Source organism: Mytilus galloprovincialis, chromosome 6 (genome assembly GCF_965363235.1).
Source record: "Mytilus galloprovincialis chromosome 6, xbMytGall1.hap1.1, whole genome shotgun sequence".
NCBI classification, from domain to species: Eukaryota; Metazoa; Mollusca; class Bivalvia; order Mytilida; family Mytilidae; genus Mytilus; species Mytilus galloprovincialis.
In genome coordinates, this window is record NC_134843.1 from 11,737,848 (window position 1) to 11,763,422 (window position 25,575).

General features: G+C 32.2%; 1 protein-coding gene across 1 annotated transcript; it reads left to right on the top strand.

Moving 5' to 3' along the window:
• Positions 1–1,249: 1,249 nt before the first annotated feature.
• LOC143078937 (bromodomain-containing protein 7-like) lies at positions 1,250–20,171 on the top strand. Its single transcript, XM_076254016.1, has 15 exons — positions 1,250–1,383; positions 4,996–5,141; positions 7,396–7,676; positions 7,914–8,058; positions 9,407–9,517; positions 10,736–10,893; positions 12,090–12,207; positions 13,297–13,369; positions 13,667–13,777; positions 14,627–14,762; positions 15,869–15,977; positions 16,678–16,789; positions 17,111–17,272; positions 18,397–18,437; positions 19,502–20,171. The coding sequence occupies exons 1-15, from the start codon at positions 1,338–1,340 to the stop codon at positions 20,114–20,116; spliced, it is 2,364 nt and encodes a 787-aa protein (XP_076110131.1). The 5' UTR covers positions 1,250–1,337; the 3' UTR covers positions 20,117–20,171.
• Positions 20,172–25,575: the final 5,404 nt, after the last annotated feature.

The window sequence follows — 25,575 nt, forward strand, 5'->3', positions numbered from 1 at the left end:
TGGTAGTCAGCAGGGTTACAGATTATCAGTTGTTCGACCTGTTAGTCAAATGCGTTTTGTTTAAATATACTTTTTCACTTTTTTGGTCTTTTGGAAAATGTTGTTTGTGCTGTTTTTAGACCCTTCTACAACAAAATTTGTTTTACATGCACACGTATAAAAAATGCGGTTTTTATCCAACGCAATCATAGGTTTGAACGTAGTTTTCAATTTAGACTCGTTAATATTTTTTCGTTTGGGCTTGTATCATATTTCCCTCCGGTTTATATGATCCGTTCATCCTATATTGACTCTAAAAGAATTTAAGAGTCTATCTAAAAATGAGGGTACTTTTTCTAAAAATGAGGGTACTTCAAGTTTTATATGGCCTTCCAAATACCGTTTCGATCACTAACATCACTGAAGAGACATTTATTGTCGAAATCCGGATCTGGCGTACTAAAAAATATTGACACCGTGTGTTTGTAGCATAACATCGTGGCCACAAGTTTATTTTTTTCTGTTTAGTATTAAATTTATATTAAGATCCATTTTGTTACATCTTGTGATCAATTTTATTTGGCAATCGCCAATGGTAGTCAGCAGGGTTAAAGAACATCAGTTGTTCGACCTGTTAGTCAAATGCGTTTTGTTTAAATATACTTTTTCACTTTTTTGGTCTTTTGGAAAATGTTGTTTGTGCTGTCACAGTTTTAGACCCTTCTACAACAAAATTTGTTTTACATGCACACGTATAAAAATTGCGGTTTTTATCCAACACAATCATAGGTTTGAACGTAGTTTTCAATTTAGACTCGTTTATATAGATCACTGAAATCTATAGTGACAACATTTTAGCCAGATCACTAAATAAACATTTAAGTAAAAAAAGGCCGGGAAAAAAGGCACACGAACATTTGCAACGATCACTGGTCATGATAACAGCGTCTGTTAATCTTACGAAAAGATGATGTCAACTTAAGTTTCTTGCAAGGAAACTGTGAAAAAAATGATTTAATAGGAAGTATTTTTCTTTAGTCTTTGGCATACATGTTTTTATTATGTGTCATTTAGAATAAAAGTTTTGAACTTGAATATCAATTTGACAAAGCTGGTTCTCTGGGGACCACTAACGTAAATACGAAAGTGGAAACCAGTTTAAATCAAATCAAATCAAATTCCTTATTACATAATCAGAGTTGGGAACTTTAAATTTCAAGAAAGGCACAATGTGGACAAAACTTTAATCCAATGGGTAAAATTCCGGAACTTCTTTTTCCGACATTAGAAATAAATTAGAAATAAACGTTACACCGACACCGAATATTCTGTATCCCGAGGCGTTTGACGCCGGCAAAATGAAAACAAAGAAGCATAAAAAGCACAAATCTGAGCGACATGAAGGTATGTTATAGGCATTTACCGTTACAAAAACACAATTTCATATTTTTGTTCCATTAAATCCGATATACTGTTCCCAGCTTGAATTTGTTTATACAAGCAGGCAAACTAATTAGCTGGCTCTGTACTCGGATACCGAGGCCAAAAATGAAAATTATAAGCTATACTATAGTAAACGGCTGGTAAAAGTCAGTGTAACAGGCTATTGGTCACTGTACTATGTAAACTACCCATTCCATGGTCACTATTGTCTCTCTTGCAATTGTAATGATGAGTAAACAAACATGCAAAATAATCATAATTTATTAAAAAAAAAAAGCTTTATGGTTCATCAAATACAGGTAGAGTGGTAAAAATTAGTCTGTTTAATCAAAAAACATTTTGGCACCTAGCGCATTCACACCCCACACTTTCAATCATTGGTCAGAGCTTACCTTATTTGTTTGAATTATTTAAGGTTAATCATAATGAATGGACAAAAATGGCCATATTTACACCTCAAAAAACTACTCTTTGTATTGACTGACCTGTCTAGTTGGAAGAGTTTTAATGTCTGGCATCCACTAGATATATAAAAGTTAAATGAAGACTGTGTTTGTCTAAGGCCAAATAAAAATATATGTGTGGTTCCAGTAACCCTACCGTCCCTACTTTTTCGGCTTAAAAATAGCCTACCCTAAAGATTTTATTGTCAGTTTTCATTAAGCACTGTTAAAGTCAGAATGTTGCTCCCATAGACTCAATGTAAAAAAAAACCATAGAATAAAAAGAATCCCTACCTACCTACCCTAACTTTTTTTCAGATGTAACTGGAACCACACATACTTTTTTATTTGGCCTAAGAAAGTTGTATATTTTGATTAGAATGAAAAGAAAAAAAAAACCCTTGAAATCCCATGTAAGATGTTTATAGATATGATATTTATAACATATATCTGAATCCATGATATCTCGGCCTATAACAAAAACGGACTGTAACAAACTCGGCCTATAACATAATCGGCCTCCCAAAATCGGACTATAACAAACTCGGATTACTAGAAGAATATAAGTATAATGTTGGTTGTTGTTGTTATTGGAAATTAATTTGAAATTATTTTTATCTACAATCAAGGATTTTGTTTTACTATACAAATCTTTGCTACAATTAATTAAATAATTTATTGAAGGGGATAAAAAAAAACCTTAACAAGATATATATTAAAATAAAAGTACAAAAAAAACTTCTTTTTAATATTGATATATTGAAAATTAACCTCTGATGTGTCTTTTCAGTATTATCATTTATAATAATGTCCCTCTCAGAATTAATTTTTATTATATGCATATATCTTAATTGATTATGACATCATGCCATGTGTATCGTTGACACCTTTTTAATCACCATAATTAGTTAACAAACAACTGGCACATGAACTGTTGACACCTATTTAATCACCAAAGCGAAAACAAAACTACCTGTCAATACACGAAATTAGGAACTAAATATCAAACTAAATATATCTTGTCTTGTCTATAACTGAACTTCAGTTGTTTTTTGTTTGATTACAAAGCTTGTGTTATTATAAGAACGTTTAGTGAATTATAGTTTTTTCTGGTTTCTGATCATACTTTGTTTGGTGGACTCTTGGTGTGATTTATCTGTACAATGTAATACTATTTAATAAAGAAAACATAGGGTTTACACATTTTATTTCAGTAGATGTCAATAAACAATTAACATAACAATGATTTCGTCATTCAATAATATCTAATATTACTTAACAAATATATAAGGCATATATAAAACTGAAAGCATGCAGATATAAATGGTCATTGTCAAAGCACACTTAAAGCATACATAGCAAATTTAAAACACGCAAAGGCTAGCACATATAAAACATACAAAACAAATATACATATCACATACAGAATTCTGAGTCATATATGAGATAACATGCAAAAATGAATGTTATTGTCAAGGCAAAAGCACAAGTATAAACATAGGCAGGAGTAATTAACAGCTAGTCATTGGACGGACCGTAGATGTTGAATCATGAAGTAGAACTATATATAATGTCAGCCAAAGATTTTTTTTTTAAAGTTTTTAAAACATTTAAAAAAGAAGATGGGTATGATTGCCAATGAGACAACTATCCACAAAAGACCAAAATGACACAGACATTAACAACTATAGGTCACCGTACGGCCTTCAACAATGAGCAAAGCCCATACCGCATAGTCAGCTATAAAAGGCCCCGATAAGACAATGTAAAACAATTCAAACGAGAAAATTAACGGCCTTATTTATGTAAAAAAAATGAACAAAAAACAAATATGTAACACATAAACAAACGACAACCACTGAATTACAGGCTCCTGACTTGGGACAGGCACATACATAAATAATGTGGCGGGGTTAAACATGTTAGCTGGATTCCAACCCTCCCCGTAACCTGGGACAGTGGTATAACAGTACAACATAAGAATGAACTATAAAAATCAGTTGAAAAAAGGCTTAACTCATCAGATGGACAAAAATACAAGTGGACGTGGAGCGGTATTATACATCCCGACACAAAAAGACATAATAAACAGATCTGAGAGTACTCACAGTTATCTGACAGCTAGTTCAAAGCCACTAACAACTAATAAAAAAAATCATGCAACTACATACTTACACATACTTACATAAAAAATACAACAAAAACTCCATATATTAATTAAACCCTTATAGGCATCTATAATTTTTATAATACTTCAAGTTTAGTCACTCATTGAAATATATAATACACACACATGTACAAATACAATAAGTTTTGTATTATCAAACAAAATAAAAGCCTGTTTATAGGAAGCTAATACAAAGAAGAAGTATACTACTGAATTCAATTTCCTAATTGTAAATGAACAATGAAGCAAGACTTTTTTATCCATAGCAAATAAAACGTTTACGAGTAACAATTATGAACAAGAATAAAATATAGAAGCCCTTACCAGTATCGCGAACTCTGTGTGCCAGAAACTACATGAATCACACTGTAAGTTATGTTGCTTTGTTGTAACTTTTCTAGAACACTTGACGCAGTAGTCGGTACCCATGTTGAAAATGATAAGGGATTTTTTTCCATGTTATTTTTAGAAGTATTTGGTAAGATCAAAGAAATCTCTGTTGTTTTTTTCAATTTTACTCCCAAATCTATTTTTAATATTCTATCTATTATAATAAATCTCAATAATATTTCAAATAGAAGTTAATTATCCTCATTTAAACCAGATAATATGTCTCTGTTTAAACATATATATCAAATTCAACTCATATAACAAACATTTAATACACTTCTATATATTGTCTTTTTTTCAAAAATATTAATTATAATCTCATAAATTCGTATATAAATTTAATATATAAAGTTTTTTTTTATTAAAGTAAAAAAAAAACAATCTACTTAACTAATCGTAGTCCGAGTTTGTTAAATATATTTCTGCATATAAATAATGGTAGGCCGAGTTTGTCATAGTCCAAGTTTGTTATAGTCCGATTCTCTTATAGGCCGATTTTGTTTTAGTCTGAGTTATCCAGCAGCGATATATCTGACTTGCATCTTTAACAGACATTTTATTTTTTTCTTTCAGAGGAGAGATCTGAAAAAGAACCATTAAGACTGGTACTGAAGGTTGGTGAATCTCTTAGTGCACACAGTCCTCATCATGAGAGTAAGAAACATAAACACAAAAAGAAAAAGAAGAAGAAATCTAAAGATCACCACAGACATGATGAGGTAACATCTATTACTGTTTGTCCTTATTATTTACTAAGAGATCATTGTGTTAGTACTACATGTAGTACAGGAATGATATAGATAAGTCAAAAGGTAATTTGTAAATTTATTTTTGTCTCACCTGTGACAATCAAAAGATTGTAAAAGATAAAAAAAACATGACAAAAGACTAGAAAATCTTAACTGATATATCAATTTCAGTCACAGATTAAAACTATGATCTAATGAAGGATGTTGGACAAAGTTTATCATGTTTATATCTTATTGTTTCATATTTCTTTTTATTTTGCCTACAATACATGTACATGTAGTATAAATGGGGCAAATACGTCTGTTTAGTTTGCCTGAATCAAATGTTATGAAACTTATATATATATATATATATATACACAATGCTTTTTAACACAAACAATCAGGGGTACTACTAGTACAAGTTATTTTTATTTACTTGAAGAAGTAAAAAAAAATATACACATATATAAGTAAATAAATAATGTTAGAATAATCTCCCCTTAATTTTCTCAAAAATTTACTTGTGTAAGTAAATTTTTCTTACAATCCCACAAAAGTCCTCAAGTTTTGAGATGTAAAATCATGCCTTTATTGATTTTTCTCAGGTTTGCTCAATTTTTTTTATTAGAGTTCAATGTTTCATCTCATTAATTCAACAAAGAAACTGATTGCTCAAAGATCTTAAGTATTTGCCCAAGGCCTTCAAAAAATGCTCCTTGGGGGCTTGTAAATGAGTAGTGTTCTAAAGATAACAGACAAATGGGATTTTCATTAATAGTTATCCCACAAGGATGCTGTGTGTCAGTGTAAAATCATCCTGATAGCCGGAGGCCAGAGGGTGATTTAACACTGACACACCAAGTCCGACTGGGATAACTAATTTACATCCCAGCTGTTTTAGATTAGACGAAAAACCATTTACAATTCATAAAATCTAGTTTAGAACGCCACACAACCATTATAATATACTTTATATATTACTATATGATGTATACCCTTTATGACCCGAACACCATGAGTAGATATCAAACAATGTCAACTCAACCCACTTGCCAATAGGCCCACACTATATCGCCACTTTTTAAAAAAATCACCAAACTCTTGTTCACCAACTCGCCCCACTTTTGAAAAAGTGTAAAATCAAATTGAACAATCAGTCTGACCACTCATTTATTAACGAAAAAGGTTTAAACCCCACTGAATAAAGGTCTGCCAACTTGCCCCACTTATAAAAGATCTTGCTTCCTTTAAGTATGTTAAATAACTGTCAGTTCGTATCCAGTCGTCCTGGTATAGTGGTATGTGTCGTGGCTTGATATGCTAAAGGTCTTGAGTTCGAATCCCAGCATATACACTGGATTTTTTCTACATGAATTTTGATAGATAGTCTTTTCCCTATAATTAATTATAAGTTTTATAGTGAATTTGACATTCCCGCCAAAATGTTACAGAACAAAGGAAAGCATCCATAACAAAGAAACTCAAACTGGGGTGATCTGGTAGGGGTGATATGGCTCAGATCACCCCTGTTAGAACAAAGGAGCTGGGATGTTATTGTCCATGAAATTACACTTAAATGATTAGTAAAGACATCTGCAAAGGGCAGATAATTAAAATTCTATTAGAGCAAAGAAATCAAAAGAATTCAATAAAAGAAGATAGGATGACTTTTTTACTTCTACAAGTAAAAAAATCTGAATGTCTAAGGGACAAAACTCAGCCAATATTTTTTTTTACCTATACAAGTACATAACGTTCACTTGTATAAGTATCCTACACATTTACTTGTATAAGTATCCTACAAATTTACTTTTATAAGTATATTTATATTACTTCTTCAAGTAATTAAAAATAACTTGTACAAGTAGTACCCCTGACTGACAAAACACAGATTGGGTAGCATCTCTTCTATCATTCTAGAATCTAGAGTTATCCCCCCTTTCAAATGGAAAAAAATGCTGAATTTTTATTACTGACGTCTCTAACTTTAGTTTGCATCGACCAAATGTTATGAAACTTTAATACAATGCTCATTACCTCAAAGCACAAATCAAGTACAAATTTGGGTAGTGTCACTTTAAAGGATCTTGAGTTATGTCCCTTTTTAACATTATATGCAATCTGGGCACTTTCTGTGGTCCATGGACACATTTATTCTGTAGGCTTGTATAAGTCTCCATTGTAACAACCTAATACTACTGAACTCATGCTGATGTTATAATGATTAACTATTCTTATTTAGGAGAGACCACCTAAGCATCATTACCATCCTCCTCCTGTTGACACAGAGGAAGAGATGGAGGTGTCCCAAGAGGAAGAGGAGCAGCCACCATTATCACAAAAGCCATCAGAAGATATAGAATCAGAAGATACTGAGCATGATGATACAGATGTTGTTCATGTTCAGACACCACAGAGACCACAAAGACCAAAGGAAACCATAACTCCAACAAGACCTAGAGGGGACGCTGAACGGGGAGTGTTAAAAATCTGTTTGAAATATATACAAAATAAAATGCAAGCGTATGTATTTCAAAGTCTGTTAAGATATCATTATCTTCCTTCATTTTTCTCTCTTAAATTTTTTTTGTCCTACTTAATTCTGAAATAATATTGCAATACTTTCAAGAGATAGAAATACTTGGATTTTGTTTTTCTTAAGATAAATGCCCTTATCAACACATTTGTAAATTTTCTAGTCAGTTCTGTTGCCTTTCAATAATACAATTTTATTATTTTTCTATGATATTTTATTTTCAGGAAGGATGTGAATGGATTTTTTGCCTACCCAGTAAATGATATGATTGCCCCTGGATATTCCATGATCATAGCCAACCCAATGGACTTTAGTACCATGATGGTCAAAATAGACAACAATGAATATGAAAGTGTTCTGGAGTATAGGGTAGGCAATCAAAGTATTAACTATTCAATTAAATTGTAGCCAACTATACAGTATGGTTTCTTTTCATTGTTGAAGGCTGTATAAATATGATGGACTTCAACTACTGCATTTGAACTATGTTGAATAGTCTCCTTGTCAATCATAATCTCATCTCCTTAATATATCAATCATAATCTCATCTCCTTAATATATATATATATATATATATATATTTTTATGGATATCTTTCTTAAGCCAAATCAAATGAATAAAAAATCAAGAAGCTTTAATTTTAAAGACACATAGTATATTATATTTATCAACTATTGAAAAATGGTTGATTTGTTAGTTTTAAGGATGTAGTTAGGTGAGGTTTTGGAATTTGTGTCAAATGTTCGGACTCCTTGCTGTTTTTCCATTCAATACAATGTAAAATATTATGCCCCATAACACCCATTTATTTTTTCATATAAGACTTAACAGCTCATAAAAGGTCATTTACCAAAATTTTAGAAGATTCTTGATTTTCTTTCTTTTGTTTTGAGACCCAAATAATACCAATGCAAATATAAGGTAAAAGTCCGAGTCGGTCTTTTCCCGCAATATTTTAAATCTCAAATATCTCGTAAAGGAGGTCCATGACCTATCAATATTTTTAGCTTATTTTTATCCTTAATAGATGCTCTACCAGCTTATAGTATCCATTTTAAATTCTTAATTTGTTAATTTTCACCTAACCTCACCTAAGTACATCCTTAATATCAATTTCTTTTTCTTTATAAATATAAATTATAAACTGTAAGATCATTTAAAAAATCTTGATGTTTATATCTGCAGACTGGGAGGTTACTATTATGATTTTTTGAAGTACATAAATTAAAGTGGTATTTTTATATTTTCTTATTTTATACAATAAAGTTATGACCTCTCACGTCATCCAACAATTACATGTATTTGATATCAATCGAATTAAATTATGAAATTTAATTTATTTTTTGTCTACATCTTTTTCACAGAAAAGTAATGAAAATTGTCGCAATCAATATAATTTCTGTATGTTGAATTCACCTCACCTCACCTATCCTCTTCATGCTGGTCAGCATTAAGACCCTTGGGTTTTCGTAATCATCAATTTTTTACTCTGCCTGGTGATCAGCCAAACTAGGAACCTACTCCCTGCAGAAGGATGAAGGTTTGTTGTCTAGGTTTTCCTTCCTATAGACGATTGCCTGTCATGGTCTACAAGTTCCATCTTTGACGACTTTTTTTTCTGAGTCTGCTCCCATAGCCTTTGATTTTACCAAATCTAATCACAAGGCAGTATTGAATTACCAAAATAACTGTTAAATTGGTTTCTCATTTTTTACAGAAAGACTTTTTATTGATGTGCAATAATGCTATGACGTACAACAGACCAGAAACTATTTATAACAAGGAGGCCAAGCGTTTGTTTCAAATTGGTATGAAAACACTGAGTAAGGTTTGTATACACCATAAAATTGATATAAAATTGGTATGAAAACAGAGTAAGGTTAGTAAACACTATAAAAATCAAATTGGTATGAAAACACTGAGTAAGGTTTGTATACACCATAAAATTGATATAAAATTGGTATGAAAACAGAGTAAGGTTAGTAAACACTATGAAAAACAAATTGGTATGAAAACACTGAGTAAGGTTTGTATACACCATAAAATTGATATAAAATTGGTATGAAAACAGAGTAAGGTTAGTAAACACTATGAAAAACAAATTGGTATGAAAACACTGAGTAAGGTTTGTATACACCATAAAATTGATATAAAATTGGTATGAAAACAGAGTAAGGTTAGTAAACACTATAAAAAACAAATTGGTATGAAAACACTGAGAGGTTTGTATTCACCATAAAATTGATATAAAATTGGTATGAAAACACTGAGTAAGGTTAGCATACACTATAAAAAACAAATTGATATGAAAACACTGAGTAAGGTTAGTATACACTATAAAAAACAAATTGGTATGAAAACACTGAGTAAGGTTACCGAAGTATATACTTCAAAAATAGATTGAATAAAATTGGTACACAGATATTTACAAGAGGCTATGTCTCCTACCTACATTTAGGTACAGTGAACTTGAAAATCCCTTTACCGTAATAGGTGTAACTAAATATTGCAATTATTAAGTTTTCATTTGAAGGTCTTATTTGTAGTTCAAACAAAAACATTCCTACACAAATAAAATCCAAATGAGAGGAAAGTATGTGCAGCACTGTCTATTTTTTATTCTTTTTTCCTTTTATTCTTTCAAAATGATTCTTTTATTAAAATACACTAAGGAATTCCGAAATATTAAACAATTTTATCCCTTAGTATACTGAGTTAAGATAGTTAAGAAATTAGAAATAAATATGACATCAGAATTCAATTATGTAAAACGACATGTTCTCACATGTATTATGGTTAATGTTAAATATTTGAAAGTGCTGTTTTCAAGGAAGATAATACATCTGTATTTACATTCAGAACAGTGAAATTATAACTTGGAACTTTGATACTTAAGCTCAATAATTTTGGTATTTGTCTAATGCATATATAGACAGTAAACCAAATGAATTTAATCATTTGTACAATTTCCATGTGCTAATACATCTTTGTACAACTGGTTGATACATAAACTGAACTCTATAACATAACATGCATATTTTTATAGGAGAAACTTCTTGTTATGAAGAGAACCCTTCCATTCATGGCCAGCTTGCGTTATGAAGAGTTAGGTATAGATGAGCCAGATGATGAAACTAAAGCTGTGATGGAAGCCATCGTAGAGGAAGAAAAGGAACATAAACAAAGAGCTAAAGATAGAGAAGAGTAAACATTTGACTTTTTTTCATTTTACATAAGTATTCCCCATGCTAATCTTTAAGACAGATTCAAAGAATAGGTCCAACTTTGTTTCATATAATAGAAAACAGAAATTGTTGTGTGCATTTATTATTGCAATTTTGTCATTTTAGACCAAAACATGATTATTATTTTTCCTGATACTGAGTAAAGTCCTGCTTCAGTCATAGAAATCCATAATGTCAATTAAAATTATTAGTATTACAATTGCAACCCTATGGCATTTTCGTAATAATTAAAATAATTAAAACATCACAATAATTTCTGAATTTACAATAGATACAAATATCATGTATTAGGTAGACATAAATAATACTTTGTACAAATGTAAAACAAACAGTTTGAATCAAACAAAAAATTCTCATAGTCTGACTTAATCAAGATAATTGATTTCTTAATTGATAACATATTTGGTACATTTAGTGGGTGTGTTTTTCATCAAACATCATGGGAATCAAATGTACTCCTCTTGCATGTCTTGTGTGGACTTGTTCATTAACTCATGTTAGGCTAACTTGAAAAAAATTCTTAGTATGAATGAAAAGAAGCTAGCATTATCCTTCTAACTTCACAATCCTATATAGATGATGTCCTGTCACTGAAAATTCAAAGTTTAGTAAATATGTGGAAAGGATCTCATCAAATTTAAAAAAAAAAAAAAAGAAAGAAAAGAATAAACAGATACAATTAAGTCTGTTTCATATCTTGACTTACATCTGGCAATTGATGTAAAGGGTCGGTTTAAAACAAATCTTTACAACGAAAGAGATGATTTCATCTTCCCAATTGTGAACTTTCTGTTACAAGTAGTGTCTGCATATGATGTATGTATCTTTCAGTTGATAGTATATTCCAGAGCTTGCATTAACTATCATGATTTGCTTGATATAGGTTTGTTTCAAGGAAGCTATTATTCTAAATTTAAAAATTATTGTGATTTTGTCATTTTAAAATAAAATGTGATTTTGGTTATTGCGATATTAGAAAAATCCTGTTTAATATATAAAAAAATGTGAGTTTAAATTATTTCAATTATAACCCTGTCATATTTTTGTCAATACATGTAATAGAAACATTGCAATAACTTCTGATTGTACAGTATACCTGAGAAAATAGGTTTGAAATAAAGAACCTTTCATATATAGCATATTTATCTTTTGTAGAATTGGTAGATTTGAAGCAGTACCAGATATTATGAGTGCCTCAGAAATATTGGCTCAGGCTCAGAATGCTGCAAAAGATGCTGCTGATCTGTTAAAATACAGAGAGTCTAAATCAAGGGTCAGTAAATAGATAACATAAGTAGAATAGATCGTACTGTATGAAAGATCTAGACTGATCACTGATCAAACTTTCTTTTGTTGTTGGATTTTTTTCTAACAGAACAAAGTTCATCAAATTTCATTAATGGAGATTGGTGAAAAACAATAGTTTGAGTAGTTTGTATGAAAATTTCTTTAATGAAAAAAACCTCAAAAGAGTAGATTAATGAAAGGCTAGTATTGGTCTAATAGTCAAAGAAAGTTTAACCCTTACCATGCTGAATTGTTTTCAGAAAATGTCTAATTTTCGTTTATTGCAAAAATATGCAAATTATATGCAAATGAGCTTAGCCCTGATGCTGTAGCATATTGATTCCTTTAAATCTAATGTAGGTGATCACAGGGTAGGATGGTTGGGATGGGTGGCAGGAATTTGCCCCAAAGTTGGTCATCAGGTGCAAAAAGTGCCAATTTTGACGTTTTTTTGTCCTTTCTCTTGACCCAGAAGACCCAGGGATGCTGTTAAAGGTATCCAGCTGTAGCCTGCATCTATAGTGAACCCTAGTTAACAAATTGACCCCACTGTTGTTAGGTGGGAGTGAATCTGATCTTGGTTCAGCAGTCTACAGAAGGTCATTTTGACCAAAAATACGAAATTTCATGATTTTTTCTGATTTTTGACTTCAAATGGACCTGAAAGCGGAAGTAGTCATTTCCTATGCGTATTTCAATAATAATAACGATCAGTAGTTATATGGCCATGGGTTTGCACTATTTTTGCAAGTTTTATGCTTCTGAACTTCCTGTGTAAGACACAGATGTGAAGCCCACCCCTCAAGAAAACCGAGTTTCAGCTGACTTCAATTTTCTAAGTCCGTATTTGTACTCAAAATGCAACTTATACATGAGAAACATGAATATGGATAGCCTCAGGTTGATGAAACATGCATTACTTTTAAAATAAGTATCATAAAGTGGACTTCTAAAAGTATGGAATGCAAAATTTGGAGCTAAATAACGGTGGTCTGGGTATGCCCGTCATATGACGGTCACCGCATGGTAAGGGTTAAGGGCCTAAGCTTGATTTTTACAAATTCTACCATTTCAGTTTGGATTTCTTCGTAAGAAAGATGATGGCACTACATCTATGGTATTGCTGAACCCTGATAATGATGGAATTGGTAAGTACTAAACCTTTATAAGGACTTACAAAAAATACAACATTTTTTTAAATAAAAAAAAACAAGAATGTGCAGGACATTTTTCCATTAATTGTTTAATTTGCTTTATTCTTGATACTCATTAAAGTGCAAAAATAATTCTTTTAAACTAAGAAAAAAATATTTTTTACTGTAGAATACACATGTGGCATAAAATTCCAGAAAAAAATATTACCATTAACATACTTAAAGTATGCACAAAACTCTATAGTATTAGTTTAATGGGCTGATCTTTTTTATTTGTGACCTATTTTGTAGTGAGTAAGAATGAACGTGTGATTAGTATTGGTTCATTGATTGGGAAGTTAGGAACTGGTGGAGGATCTTTGGCAGGGTACAAAGAAGACAAGAGAAACAGAGTCACTACAGGTATGTTCTTCATTATAGAATTGTAGATTATCATTGATCATCTCAACGGTACAGCTAAAGTGAGAAAAGCAATCGAGTTGAGATGACCAATAATAATCTGTTTATAGGTATTTAACTTATGACGACGTTCATTGACAATGAAAATTGACAACAGGCACGTGCACCCTTAGTTTCTAGCGATAATTTATCATATCACTCTACTGTGCTGAGTAAGGAAATCATTAGTCATTAAGATCAATGAAAAATTTGGTAAAATAGCGATAAATATAGATTCATGTTATTCTCTTTATAGACTCTAACACATATCACTAGTACCAATTATGATCTGAAAAAGTTTGATTCTAGATAGTTCTTAAAAGTTGAGAAATGAATTATTATATCAATTTCAGTCTTTCAGTTAACTTAAAGACATCTATTCATTGTGGTCAATTCAGCACTATTCAGACAAAATAGCTTGCATACAATTAAGTCTATTCAGTCTGTGTTTAGGCTGTTCAGTAGTTGTTTTAAACCTGTACACATATAAAACAACAAATATACTGAGATACTGAATTGACTACAAGCAAATTGTCTGCACAGTGCTGAAAGATTCTGCAGTCAATTAGTCTTAAAATGTTGAAAAACTGAACCCGACTTATTTATTGTTTAGGCTTTACAGATATTATTTAGATAAAAATGACCATTTAAGACTAAAATTCATTTGCAAGCGTAATTGTTGATTGCTAAACATTTAACCTGAGGCATACACATTTATAGAAATAATTGCTGCAATTTATTCACAAATGAGTCTCAAAATACACAATATCAAAACTTTCAACCCTCTATTACTCAATGTTTCTATTTTTTCAGGGCAGTATTTGAATTATGGACCGTTTGGTACATATGCTCCTCAGTATGACTCAACATTTGCTAACATGACAAAGGAAGAAACAGACATACTACTATCAACCTATGGAGACGAGACAGGAGTAGGATATGCCAAGAGGTAATATTGAATATATTATATTTATCTGAAAAATCTCCTTTATTACACAACAGATCCAAATACTGTGGATTTTATTTCTTTTTGTGGGTTGGTATATATGCATATTTGTGGATATTTGATTTAGCGATGTCTACATACTAGCTTAAGAAAATTTGGTCTTTGTTTCCATTTGTGGGTAACATATACCCATAAAATCTGTAGCGTACAAAAAAACAATGAATCCACAGTAAATTGTGCCTAATATGCTTTTAATTGAAAATTTAACAAATAACATTTACTTATTAACTCCACAGTTAGTCCAATATCACTTGCAAAACCATAAAAAACTAAGAATGTCCACCGATTGGTCAAATTTTTATCTGGGTTTTTGTCTTTATTTTGCGTTTCCTTAAACCTGATTTCACTACTATCAGTTGAATTTGCTGTAACATGAGGATACCCAAACTGTACCTATTTCAACAGTTTTTTTCGCCTTCATTTATTTAAAAGACTAAAATTTCCATTCCATGGTTTTTTTTGTGGGTGTAATTTTTGTTTCTATATATATAGAACCACAAATTAAACTTGAATCCATTTTGAATCATAGAAAAATGTTATTCAACCAATCTCAAAACGACTCAACAATTCATATAGATTTGTCAGTACAGAATAAAGATGAACTTTACCTTAATAACATCACTTTACTTGCTCTGATAGCAAGGTTTTACTCTGGCAGCGTCATCTTTACATAGTAAATGTTTTCTGCTGTGATAATATTAACTTCAGGGAAACTTTGGTCTCTATCTAATGTTGGAGAAATATTCAATTAGAGTAGGAGAAAGGCGTTAGATACCAAAGGGGCATAAAAACTCATGTCAAAAATATACTGACAACAGAAAGTAAAGGACCAAAGATTTACAACAGTATTAAAATCACAAGATATAAAACTAAAGACTGAGCTAAACAAACCCACCAAATAGAGGTCTAATGAAGTGCACTTGTGTAAGATGAATACCAAATATCAACTTATATGGATGTTTGGAGTTTTTATGTCTTATTCTCTGTTTTGATCCTATTATTTCATGCTTCATCGATTCTAACAATGTCAGAGCTTATCTTTTTTTTAGTGTAATGAGTTTTGTTGAGAGTGGTGGTGACTATGCGATAGCTATGGTAGATAATTTATTGGATATCCTGACTAAAGGAGAACATGCTAAAACCAAGATATTACAACAGGTTTGTGTAGTTTATAAGCGTAATTTTTTTAAAAAGCAGTATATCAATAGGACCACATTTTAAGACATTTTTTAGCTTACAATTACTTACAAAATCCACAACACTGCTGAATGTGCCATTACTTTGAAATGTATGAATTGTTTTCAGATTTAGTCAGGATCAAAAACATTTAAGTGAAAACTAATTCAAAAAGTCCAATTTGAAGAGACTAAATATTTGACCAATCAAGAGTTAAGATTTCTTTGATTAGTTTTTGCTAGACTGTAAAATAGAGCTAATATTATAGACTGTCTCAGTAATAAAATCATGGGTTTTTACAACATTAGTGACAAAATTAAGATAATCAAGTGAAAAATCTGTATTTTCAATTTCAGTATTATTTGCAGAACAAAGCAGATGCAAGAGAAAAAATTGATTTCAAAAAGGTTTCAGGCCAAGGTGGTCTCCTATAAAATTTCTGTCAATTGTATTGTCTTCCTTATAAGGACTGGAAGAGATATTTTTAAACTCATTTGTTATTACCAAATTGAACATAAAGATCAGGATTACCAATGGGACAACTATACAGTATCCACAAAGGTCTAAAAGACATAGGAATATTCATATTATTAGTATTAATTTGTTAAACGTAAATTTGAGCTATGCACATATAGACTATTTCTTGATGAAGTGTAATGAAATGTCATTTTTTTTCTTACAGAAAATGAAAGATGGAGGTGGTACTACCGATGAAAGATCAGCAAATATAGACTTTGATTCTCTTAGAGGTCTTAGTGATCTGGGAGTAGATATGTCATTTCTGGATAATATGGGTATGTATATTCTTTAAAAACCATGACAGGTCATTTTACAAAAAATAAACATGGTTCACCCTATATTAAACCATGACCAGTCATTTTACAAATATAATAAATATGAAACAATCTGTATTAATTAAACCATGACAGGTCATTTTACAAATAGATATAAAAAAAATGAAACATCCTGTATTAAACCATTGGCAGGTCATTTAACAAGATAAACATGAAACACCCTGTATTTAATAAACCATGACGACTCATTTAACCAAAAAAAATTATTTGATTTTGATATTGAATTTTGGTTTAATTTTATGTACTCATTTCAAATTAAAGAAAAATCAATGAAGAAAGAGAAAGATCCAGTTCAAGAAAAGCTTGATCAGACAGCTACTTTAATAAATGATCTTCAACAAACACAGAGTGAACGACTTAGTCAGAACTTACCACCACACATTACTCAAGTACCTGGTCCATCAGAAAAAGAAATACAGTTAGGTAAGTTGACTTAGTCAGAACTAACCAGGATGCATTAATCAGGTATCTGGTCAATTAGAAAAAGAAAAACAGTTAGATAATATGACTTAGTCAGGAGTTACCAGGATTCATTACTCAAGTACCTGCTCCCTCAAAAAAAGAAGTACAGGTAGGTAAATTGACTTAGTCAGAACTAACCAGGACTCATAAATAAGGGGGGGAATCTACGTCATCACGCAGGGTGTCGGGATTGAAATTGGACCACCATCTTGTCGCTTCAAGGTAAGAATTTTACTTATTATGCCAGTTATCCTTTTTCCATTTTTATAAAATAAGATGATTTTCGACCATAATGACGGATATTTTTGAGTAACAAGTCTTTCTTGAGTACAATAAAGAATTCAGACATGTTCATTTGTTGATGAAGTAGGCGGTTCTTGATAATCAAGATGTTGTTATGAAAAATTTTGACGATATCTTGCATGTTTGACCTAATTCCTAAAACTGGTATCGAAGTGTTTGCAAAATTGAGATAACCAATATTATTGAGCGATGGCTCATTTATTTTCCTACTTTATATAGTCTTTGGTGGACTATTTTGTATAATCATAACCCTCATATAACTGGCATAATAAGTAAAATTCTTACCTTGAAGCGACAAGATGGTGGTCCAATTTCAATCACTGACACCCTGCGTGATGACGTAGATTCCCCCCTTGATAAATCAAATAAATGGTCCACTAGAAAAAGGAAAACAGTTAGGTAAGTTGACTTAGTCAGGAATTACCAGGATTCATTACTCAAGTATATGGTCCTTCAAAAAAGAGATACAACTAGATTGATCTATTTAGTCAGAATTTACCACCATACATTAATCAATTACTAGTCCTTCAGAAAAATATAAAACCTATAATTTCACTTAGTCAAATTAAGATAAAAAGGATTTGTAGAGTTTATTTTTAGGGGTAATATAACTGTGGATTCAGTTATTTTTGTTGGTTCTAATTTTCCTGGATAAGAGAAATATTATAGTTTCATTGATACATTTGTACTTGGTTTCTTAATTTTGCCCAAGCTGAAACTGAATCATATTAATCTAGATATAGAACTTACCAGTTAACATATGATTTTTGTATATTTTATAGCACAAAAGGTGACAAAAGAACTGAAAGAGTTGGCACGAGAGGTAAGTTATTGCACTCATTAAGGTACAAGGTATTTGGTCATACAGGGAATCCCTGTCAATTTATTTTTGACGGGTACACCAAAAGGCTTCTTTGTATATCAGAGTTCTAGAAAGTTTTTATAGCACTTTTAATAACTCTTATACCATTATTTTTTCCAGCAATTTAATTTGATATGCTTTGAGTATCTCCTCTTTTTCAAAAATATAAAGGATCAAGGGTCAACATTGAAATTTTTAATGGAATTTTTGAATGAAACTATCATCGATGTGAATGCGAATTTTTATGCCCTTACAGGGGCATGTAGTGTTACTTTTCTTGGACCAATAGTTGTAGACAAAGTTCAAATTAGGACAAGAGCCACTTGCCATTCTAGAGATTATGCCCCTTTATAACTTAGAAAATGCAATTTTCTGTACTCTTAACTTTAATTTTTTTCATCCAAATTTAATGAAACTCATACACAATGATAAGAAACAAATCTTGCAGTCAAAGTTAGAATTTGGGCAGTGAGTAAATTACCATTTCATAAGTATTTTCTTGATGAAAACTTCAAGGGATATGGCGAGAGATTTTGCAATACTCTTACAGTTTCTAAGCTAACATAGAATTTGTTCATTTTTTTTTTATTATATATGTGATATGGTGTATCATTTTGCTTCCAGTGTATTCCTCTATTCAAATTTGTCTTGCCATGATACAGCCCTTTTTTGTGCAGAGACCACGTTAAGCAACCACAAATCAATCATACTCACATTTGGAAATATTTAAAAATGCATTTGGTGTTAGACTATGAACCTGATTGTTTTAGCGATTTAAGTATTTTAAGGGGAAAAAAATAAAACAGGAAGCAAACTTGCAAGACCCAATATGTTTAACTGTTGGGATTTCACTTTGCATTAACAGGTGCCTTCATTTTAATACATTGTATGAGGGAGTGGTGTCAAATAAATACATTTTCAAGTTTACTTATTTTTATAAAATCCACTAGCAATCTTTTGAATCATTGAATCTATCCCATTTACATTCTCACATATAAAGATGTTGTATTTGTTCTGTTTTACAGGCACAGCCAGCTAATATTTCTAGTGTTCAAGGACTACGTAATGCAATGGGTGTAGGTTATGACCCCTCTGAATCACAACAAATATTCACACCTAGTTCATCACAGCCATCTAATCAAATAAATCAACCGACCCAACAATCATCAGAAATAAAGACCAGTCAACCATCTATTTCATCACAAGCCTCCACCAATCAGACGATAGAGTTACTACAGTCCAGCAACTACTCAACAAACATACCAAACATAATTTCTCAACATGTCACTACACCAACTTATCAACAAACCAACCCATTGGCGGTTCTCCAACAACAGTCTGTCCAACAACCATCAATTATGTTGCAACAACAGCCATCTTCACTTGTCCACCAACAACAGCAGTCACAAGTTCTACAGTCAACAGCAGTATCCTACCAGACAGCCACTTTAACAGCTTCATCATCAGTCCCTTTCAGTCAAGCAACTGGTACCTCATATAATCAGCCTATTACTGTGGGAGAAGTACCAGTTGTTGGACAGGAAGTGCAAAATGCTCCTGAAGGTTTGACAACTATAAATGATGATGACTCTGATATTGAAATGGACATTAGTGAATTCTTACAGTTTCCAAGTAATTAAAACATATGAAAGATGTTTGTTTATTGTAATAAATGTATGTCATAATAGAAAATAATGTTTAATTTTATTTAGTTGAAAGCAAGAGTATGAACCAAGATCAGAATAAGTGATTCATTCTTAGTTAACTGTTTGTTTTGATACTTTTTCTGTGAATGACAGAATGTGTTAATTATAAAACACCAAGTTAAATGTTGCATTTTGTAACCTACAAACCATTTACACAAAACGAAGCATAGAAACAAATTTCATAATATTTTCCATGACTGGTCTGACCGTCGATTTTCTCCTTCATATGCCCTGCCAATTTGATTAAAAACTGATTTAAAAAAAAAACAATGCCTTGAGGCATCATTGGGCGAACTTTAGGTGATATTTAAGGTATCCTTGGGCACGCACCAGATGATGACTCATGGCATCATCGTTGATGAAAGGGTTAAGATGGACTGCTGGACAAACTAATACAAGGGCATATGCCCTCTGCTTTTTAGCTCAATTGGTCATGATAAGGGACACATTCGGGTGGGGAAGTTTCTCGCTGCATAGAAGACCCACTGGTGGCCTTCTGCTGTTGTCTGCTCTATGGTTGGGTTGTTGTCTCTTTGACACGTTACCCATTTTTATTCTCAATTTTAAGTATCAGGATTGGCACAGAGACCTATAATTCAAGTATCTGGATTGGCACAAAGACATATAATACAAGTATCTGGATTCCTTTCTTCTCACTTGTTCTCTCACTAGTTTTTGGTACTTTTATTGTCAAGTCATGTTAACTTCTCGCAGCTTCTGATCCAGAATTTCGGATTTTAATGCATATAATGGGTTGAACCTTTGTCAGAGTATCCAGAAACACACACTGACAAATGTAAGGCATAAAATTGTCCATTGTAATGAAAGTAAAATGATTCATGTCCGTTGTTTTGTAGGCGCTGGCTACGGTTACATGGAAATGTAACAATAATATAAATATTATTGTTACATTGGAGACTAATTGCCGGAATACAGGTTTAGGTAAGGATCAAATTAATTACGAATGTAACAATAATAATTGTGTCTAGGGTTACATTGCGTTATTGTTACATTAATGCACTTCCAATGTACGCTAGCTATATAGGCCTAAATAGATTTATTAAACTTAAAGCTTTTATGTTTTTGTTGCTTAATTGTTCACCAATAAGAACGAAATTACGATGAAAAAAATATCTTGACTCTAAAATTGAAAAGTCTGATTCAAACATCAATTGCCTTCACAATTGACTTGTATTTTTAAGTTTTTTGAATTTTTCTTCAACTATGCTAAGCTGGATATTGAAATCGGACATGAACACAAAATCAGTAATGGACGACACTGACATTGTATTAGCCGGTACAACCTCGCATGCTATCAACAAAAATATTGGACAAAAATATAAAAATCGCAAGGGTAAAAAACATTTTTTCTTCTGAAGCATGACAAATGTTGAAAGTGTCTATAACTTTAAAAAAGGGATAGTGCAGAATAAAATTGTATAGTATGCAACCAGGGACTTTCTATGTAAGTATGCAATCAGGGACTTTCTATGTTTAAAAGTATGCAATTAAGGACTTTATATATTAGTATAAAAAGTCCCTGATGCAATACAGATGTACACATTGTCGCATCACTCGTTTGTGATGGCTGCTTAAATGATCTTAAATTGGTTTCAACAAAATCCATCGGACTAAAACCTGCTTCCAAAACAACATACTGGATTTGAAAAAGCTGTCATTGTAAATAAAAAAGAAAAAAATGTATGCATTATGGTAAAATTCAAATACAAATTTTCAACTTTCATTTTAACATATATATTACTAGTCCAAACGTACATTTGGAAGTGCATTAATGTAATAAAAACGCAATGTAACCGTAGACTCAATTATTATTGTTAGGGAGCTACCATTTGATTTTTATGGGGGGGGCTAGGATGAAAAATTTTGTCCTGCATTTTTTTTTAGTTGTAATCTCTGTCCTGCCTTTTTATTTTTCACTCTATTCGGTCCTGCCTTTTTTTATTTAGTTTATCCTGACTTTTTTTACCTAAATTGTCATCCTGACTTTTTTTTTGCAAGTGTCTCATCCTGCCTTTTTTTTTTTAATTCAAAATTCCTGTACTGCCTATTTTTTTCAAATTTCATCCTAGCCCCCATAAAAATCAAATGGTAGCGCCCTTACATTGGTCATTAATCTGTTCCTTATCCAACCCCGCATTCTGGCAATTAGTCTACCAATGTAACAATAATATTTTTATACGAACTCAAACATTTGTTTGCGTTTTATAATACTTTCATGTCGTCGTCTGCGTCCAAAGACGCATTTCGTGTCCCGACAATAACTTTAGTTTACGTGAATGGATCTCTATTATTTTTGTCTCGTTTTGACGGGGTCAAAAAGCGAGACATAGGTATGCTGTTTCCAGGCGTCGGCGACGGCGTCAACAATGTATTAGTTTGTAATTAGGTCTAGTTTATGGTGAACCACAAGTGGAATCATATTTTGTATGCAGTTGTATAAGCATTGGCACATCTCATCTCCATGGAGATTATTTAGCCCTGCCCCCTCAGTCATGGTCTATTGACTTCGAAACTTTTGCTTATTTTACATGTATTAGTTTGTGATTAGGTCAGTTTATGGGGAACCACAAGTGGTAGGTCAATGCTATTTGGTATGCAGTTGTATAAGCATTGGCAAATCTAATCTCCATGGAGATTATTTAGCCCTGCCCCCTCAGTCATGGTCTATTGACTTCGAAACTTTTGCTTATTTTACATGTATTAGTTTGTGATTAGGTCAGTTTATGGGGAACCACAAGTGGTAGGTCAATGCTATTTGGTATGCAGTTGTATAAGCATTGGCAAATCTAATCTCCATGGAGATTATTTAGCCCTGCCCCCTCAGTCATGGTCTATTGACTTCGAAACTTTTGCTTATTTTACATGTATTAGTTTGTGATTAGGTCAGTTTATGGGGAACCACAAGTGGTAGGTCAATGATATTTGGTATGCAGTTGTATAAGCATTGGCATATCTCATTTCCATGGAGATAATTTGGCTCTGCCCTCTTAGTCATGGTTTATTGACTTTGAAAGTTTTTGTAAGTTTCCATTTGTTAGTTTGTGATAAGGTAAGTTTATGGGGAACCACAAGTGGTAAGTCAATGATATTTGGTATGCAGTTGTATAAGCATTAGCATATCTCATCTCCATGGAGATAATTTGGCTCTGCCCTCTTAGTCATGGTTTATTGACTTTGAAATTTTTTGTAAGTTATCATGTATTAGTCTGTGATTAGGTCAGATCAAGGGGAACCATTACCGGTAGGCCAATGTTAATTGGTATTCAGTTGTATAAGCATTGGCACATCTCATTTCCATGGAGATAATTTGGCTCTGCCCTCTTAGTCATGGTCTGATGACTTTGAAAATTTTTGTAAGTTTCCATGTGCTAGTTTGTGATAAGGTAAGTTTATGGGGAACCACAAGTGGTAGGTCAATGATATTTGGTATGCAGTTGTATAAGCATTAGCATATCTCATCTCCATGGAGATAATTTGGCTCCACCCTCTTAGTCATGGTTTATTGAGTTTGAAATTTTTTGTAAGGCATGTATTAGTTTGTGATTAGGTCAGATCAAGGGGAACCATTAGTGGTAGGCCAATATTAATTGGTATTCAGTTGTATAAGCATTGGCACATCTCATTTCCATGCAGTCTATTTAGCCTCACCCCTCAGTCACAGTCTAATGACATTGAAACTTATCTTAGTTTACATGTATTAGTTTGTGATTAGATCAGTTTAAGATGAACTGCTAATGTTAAATCAATGATATTTGGTATGCAAATTTGTAAGTATTGTTTCCATGGAGATTATATAGCCCCACCCCCTCTTCATGCTTCATTGGACTTTGAGAGTTTCACATAGTTTACAAGTTAATTTTTGTATTTAGATTTGGGAACGACTTATAATAAGTCAATAGTATTTGGTATGCAGTTGTATTAGCATTGGCACATCTCATTTACATGGAGATTGTTAAGCTATGTAACTCTCATGGTTCATTGACTTTGAATGTTTGCATTACTTGTGTAAGGTGTTAAGGTATTGCTATTTTGATTTCAACATTTGCATAATCAAAATTACAAGAAGGCGAGACATATCTCTGTGATAACAGTTTATTTACCAGAAAGTTCTATACAGGAAGGTTAGGATTGATTTTTGGGGTTATGGTCCCAACAGTTTAGGAATTAGGGACCAAAAAAGGGGCACAAATAAGCATTTTTGTAGTTTTCAGACAATAACTTGTGTTTAAGTGTATGAATCTCTCTGAAATTATACCACAAGTTTCCTTACCACAAAGGGATGGTTATGATCAACTTTTGGGGGTTATGGCTTAATCCATTTAGGGATTAGGGGCAAAAAAAGGGGGGAAACTAGGTTTTTCTGGTTAATGGACAATTAAGACAATTTAAAAGCAGTGTAAGGGAGTTAATTCAGATACATTTAAAATACAATGTTTTGTATGTTTGGATCTACCTCCCTTACACTACTTTGAATTATGTATAAAGAAATGTCAGGTTTTGAACTATTTGCGAAAAAAGGGGGGGTCAATAGGCAACAGCATAGTGTATTTAACGAAAGCAAAAAAGGGGAGGTTAACATTTCCTTTTGGTTTTTTTTTGGGGGGGGGTCAATATTCACAACAGCATATATAGTCAATTGCACACAAAAAAAACATATATAAATTCAAATCATATAACCAATTCTAAGTTCTTTGACTATACAGTTATTCTGTGTCAGAAACCTATTATGTGTCAAATATTTAATTACATTCGAAATTCAGACCTGTATCAAACGTGAATATTGTGTCCATTTTTTCCTGACTGTTTGGGGTTGGACCTCTGTGGTCGTATCCAGCTGCGCTCGGCGAAGCAATTTATTATTATTGTTACATTTCCATGTAACCGTAGCCAGTGCCTATTTTGTATGATATTGATTATTATAGATCATCGTTGATTGCTTGAGCTTGAGCAGGTATGGCGAAAGTGAGAAAAGCAATTGAGTTAAGGGTGTGCTGTATTATTTTTACATATTATGTTAGAGATTTAAATTACATAGGCGGATCCAGGGGGGCCCGTGCCCCCCTTTCGTGGGAAAAATTTGGTTGATTATATAGGGAATCACTGAAGCATGACTGGAGCGGCCCCCCCTTTAGGTCAGTCAGCGCCCCCCCCCCCCCCCACTCTCCCCCCTTAGGCAACGTTCTGGATCCGCCACTGTATTAAATGCATAATTCCAAATTTTACGGAAAAAGAAACACAAATAAATGAATAATTTAACAATGTTCAGGGGGTGTTGCTAAACGGCGGAAACGGAAAACGGAAAGGAATATGGATATCTCTAGCCAATGTAGAAAAAACAAGCACACAACGATACGCACAGTAAAACTCAGTTG

Excerpts from the sequence above, each read along its gene's own strand:
- LOC143078937 (XM_076254016.1), top strand. The coding sequence starts at position 1,338 with ATGAAAACAAAGAAGCATAAAAAGCACAAATCTGAGCGACATGAAG. Across the intron at positions 9,518-10,735 it reads GTATGAAAACACTGAGTAAG|GAGAAACTTCTTGTTATGAA; the intron begins GTTTGTATACAC and ends ATATTTTTATAG. Across the intron at positions 18,438-19,501 it reads TGAAAGAGTTGGCACGAGAG|GCACAGCCAGCTAATATTTC; the intron begins GTAAGTTATTGC and ends TCTGTTTTACAG.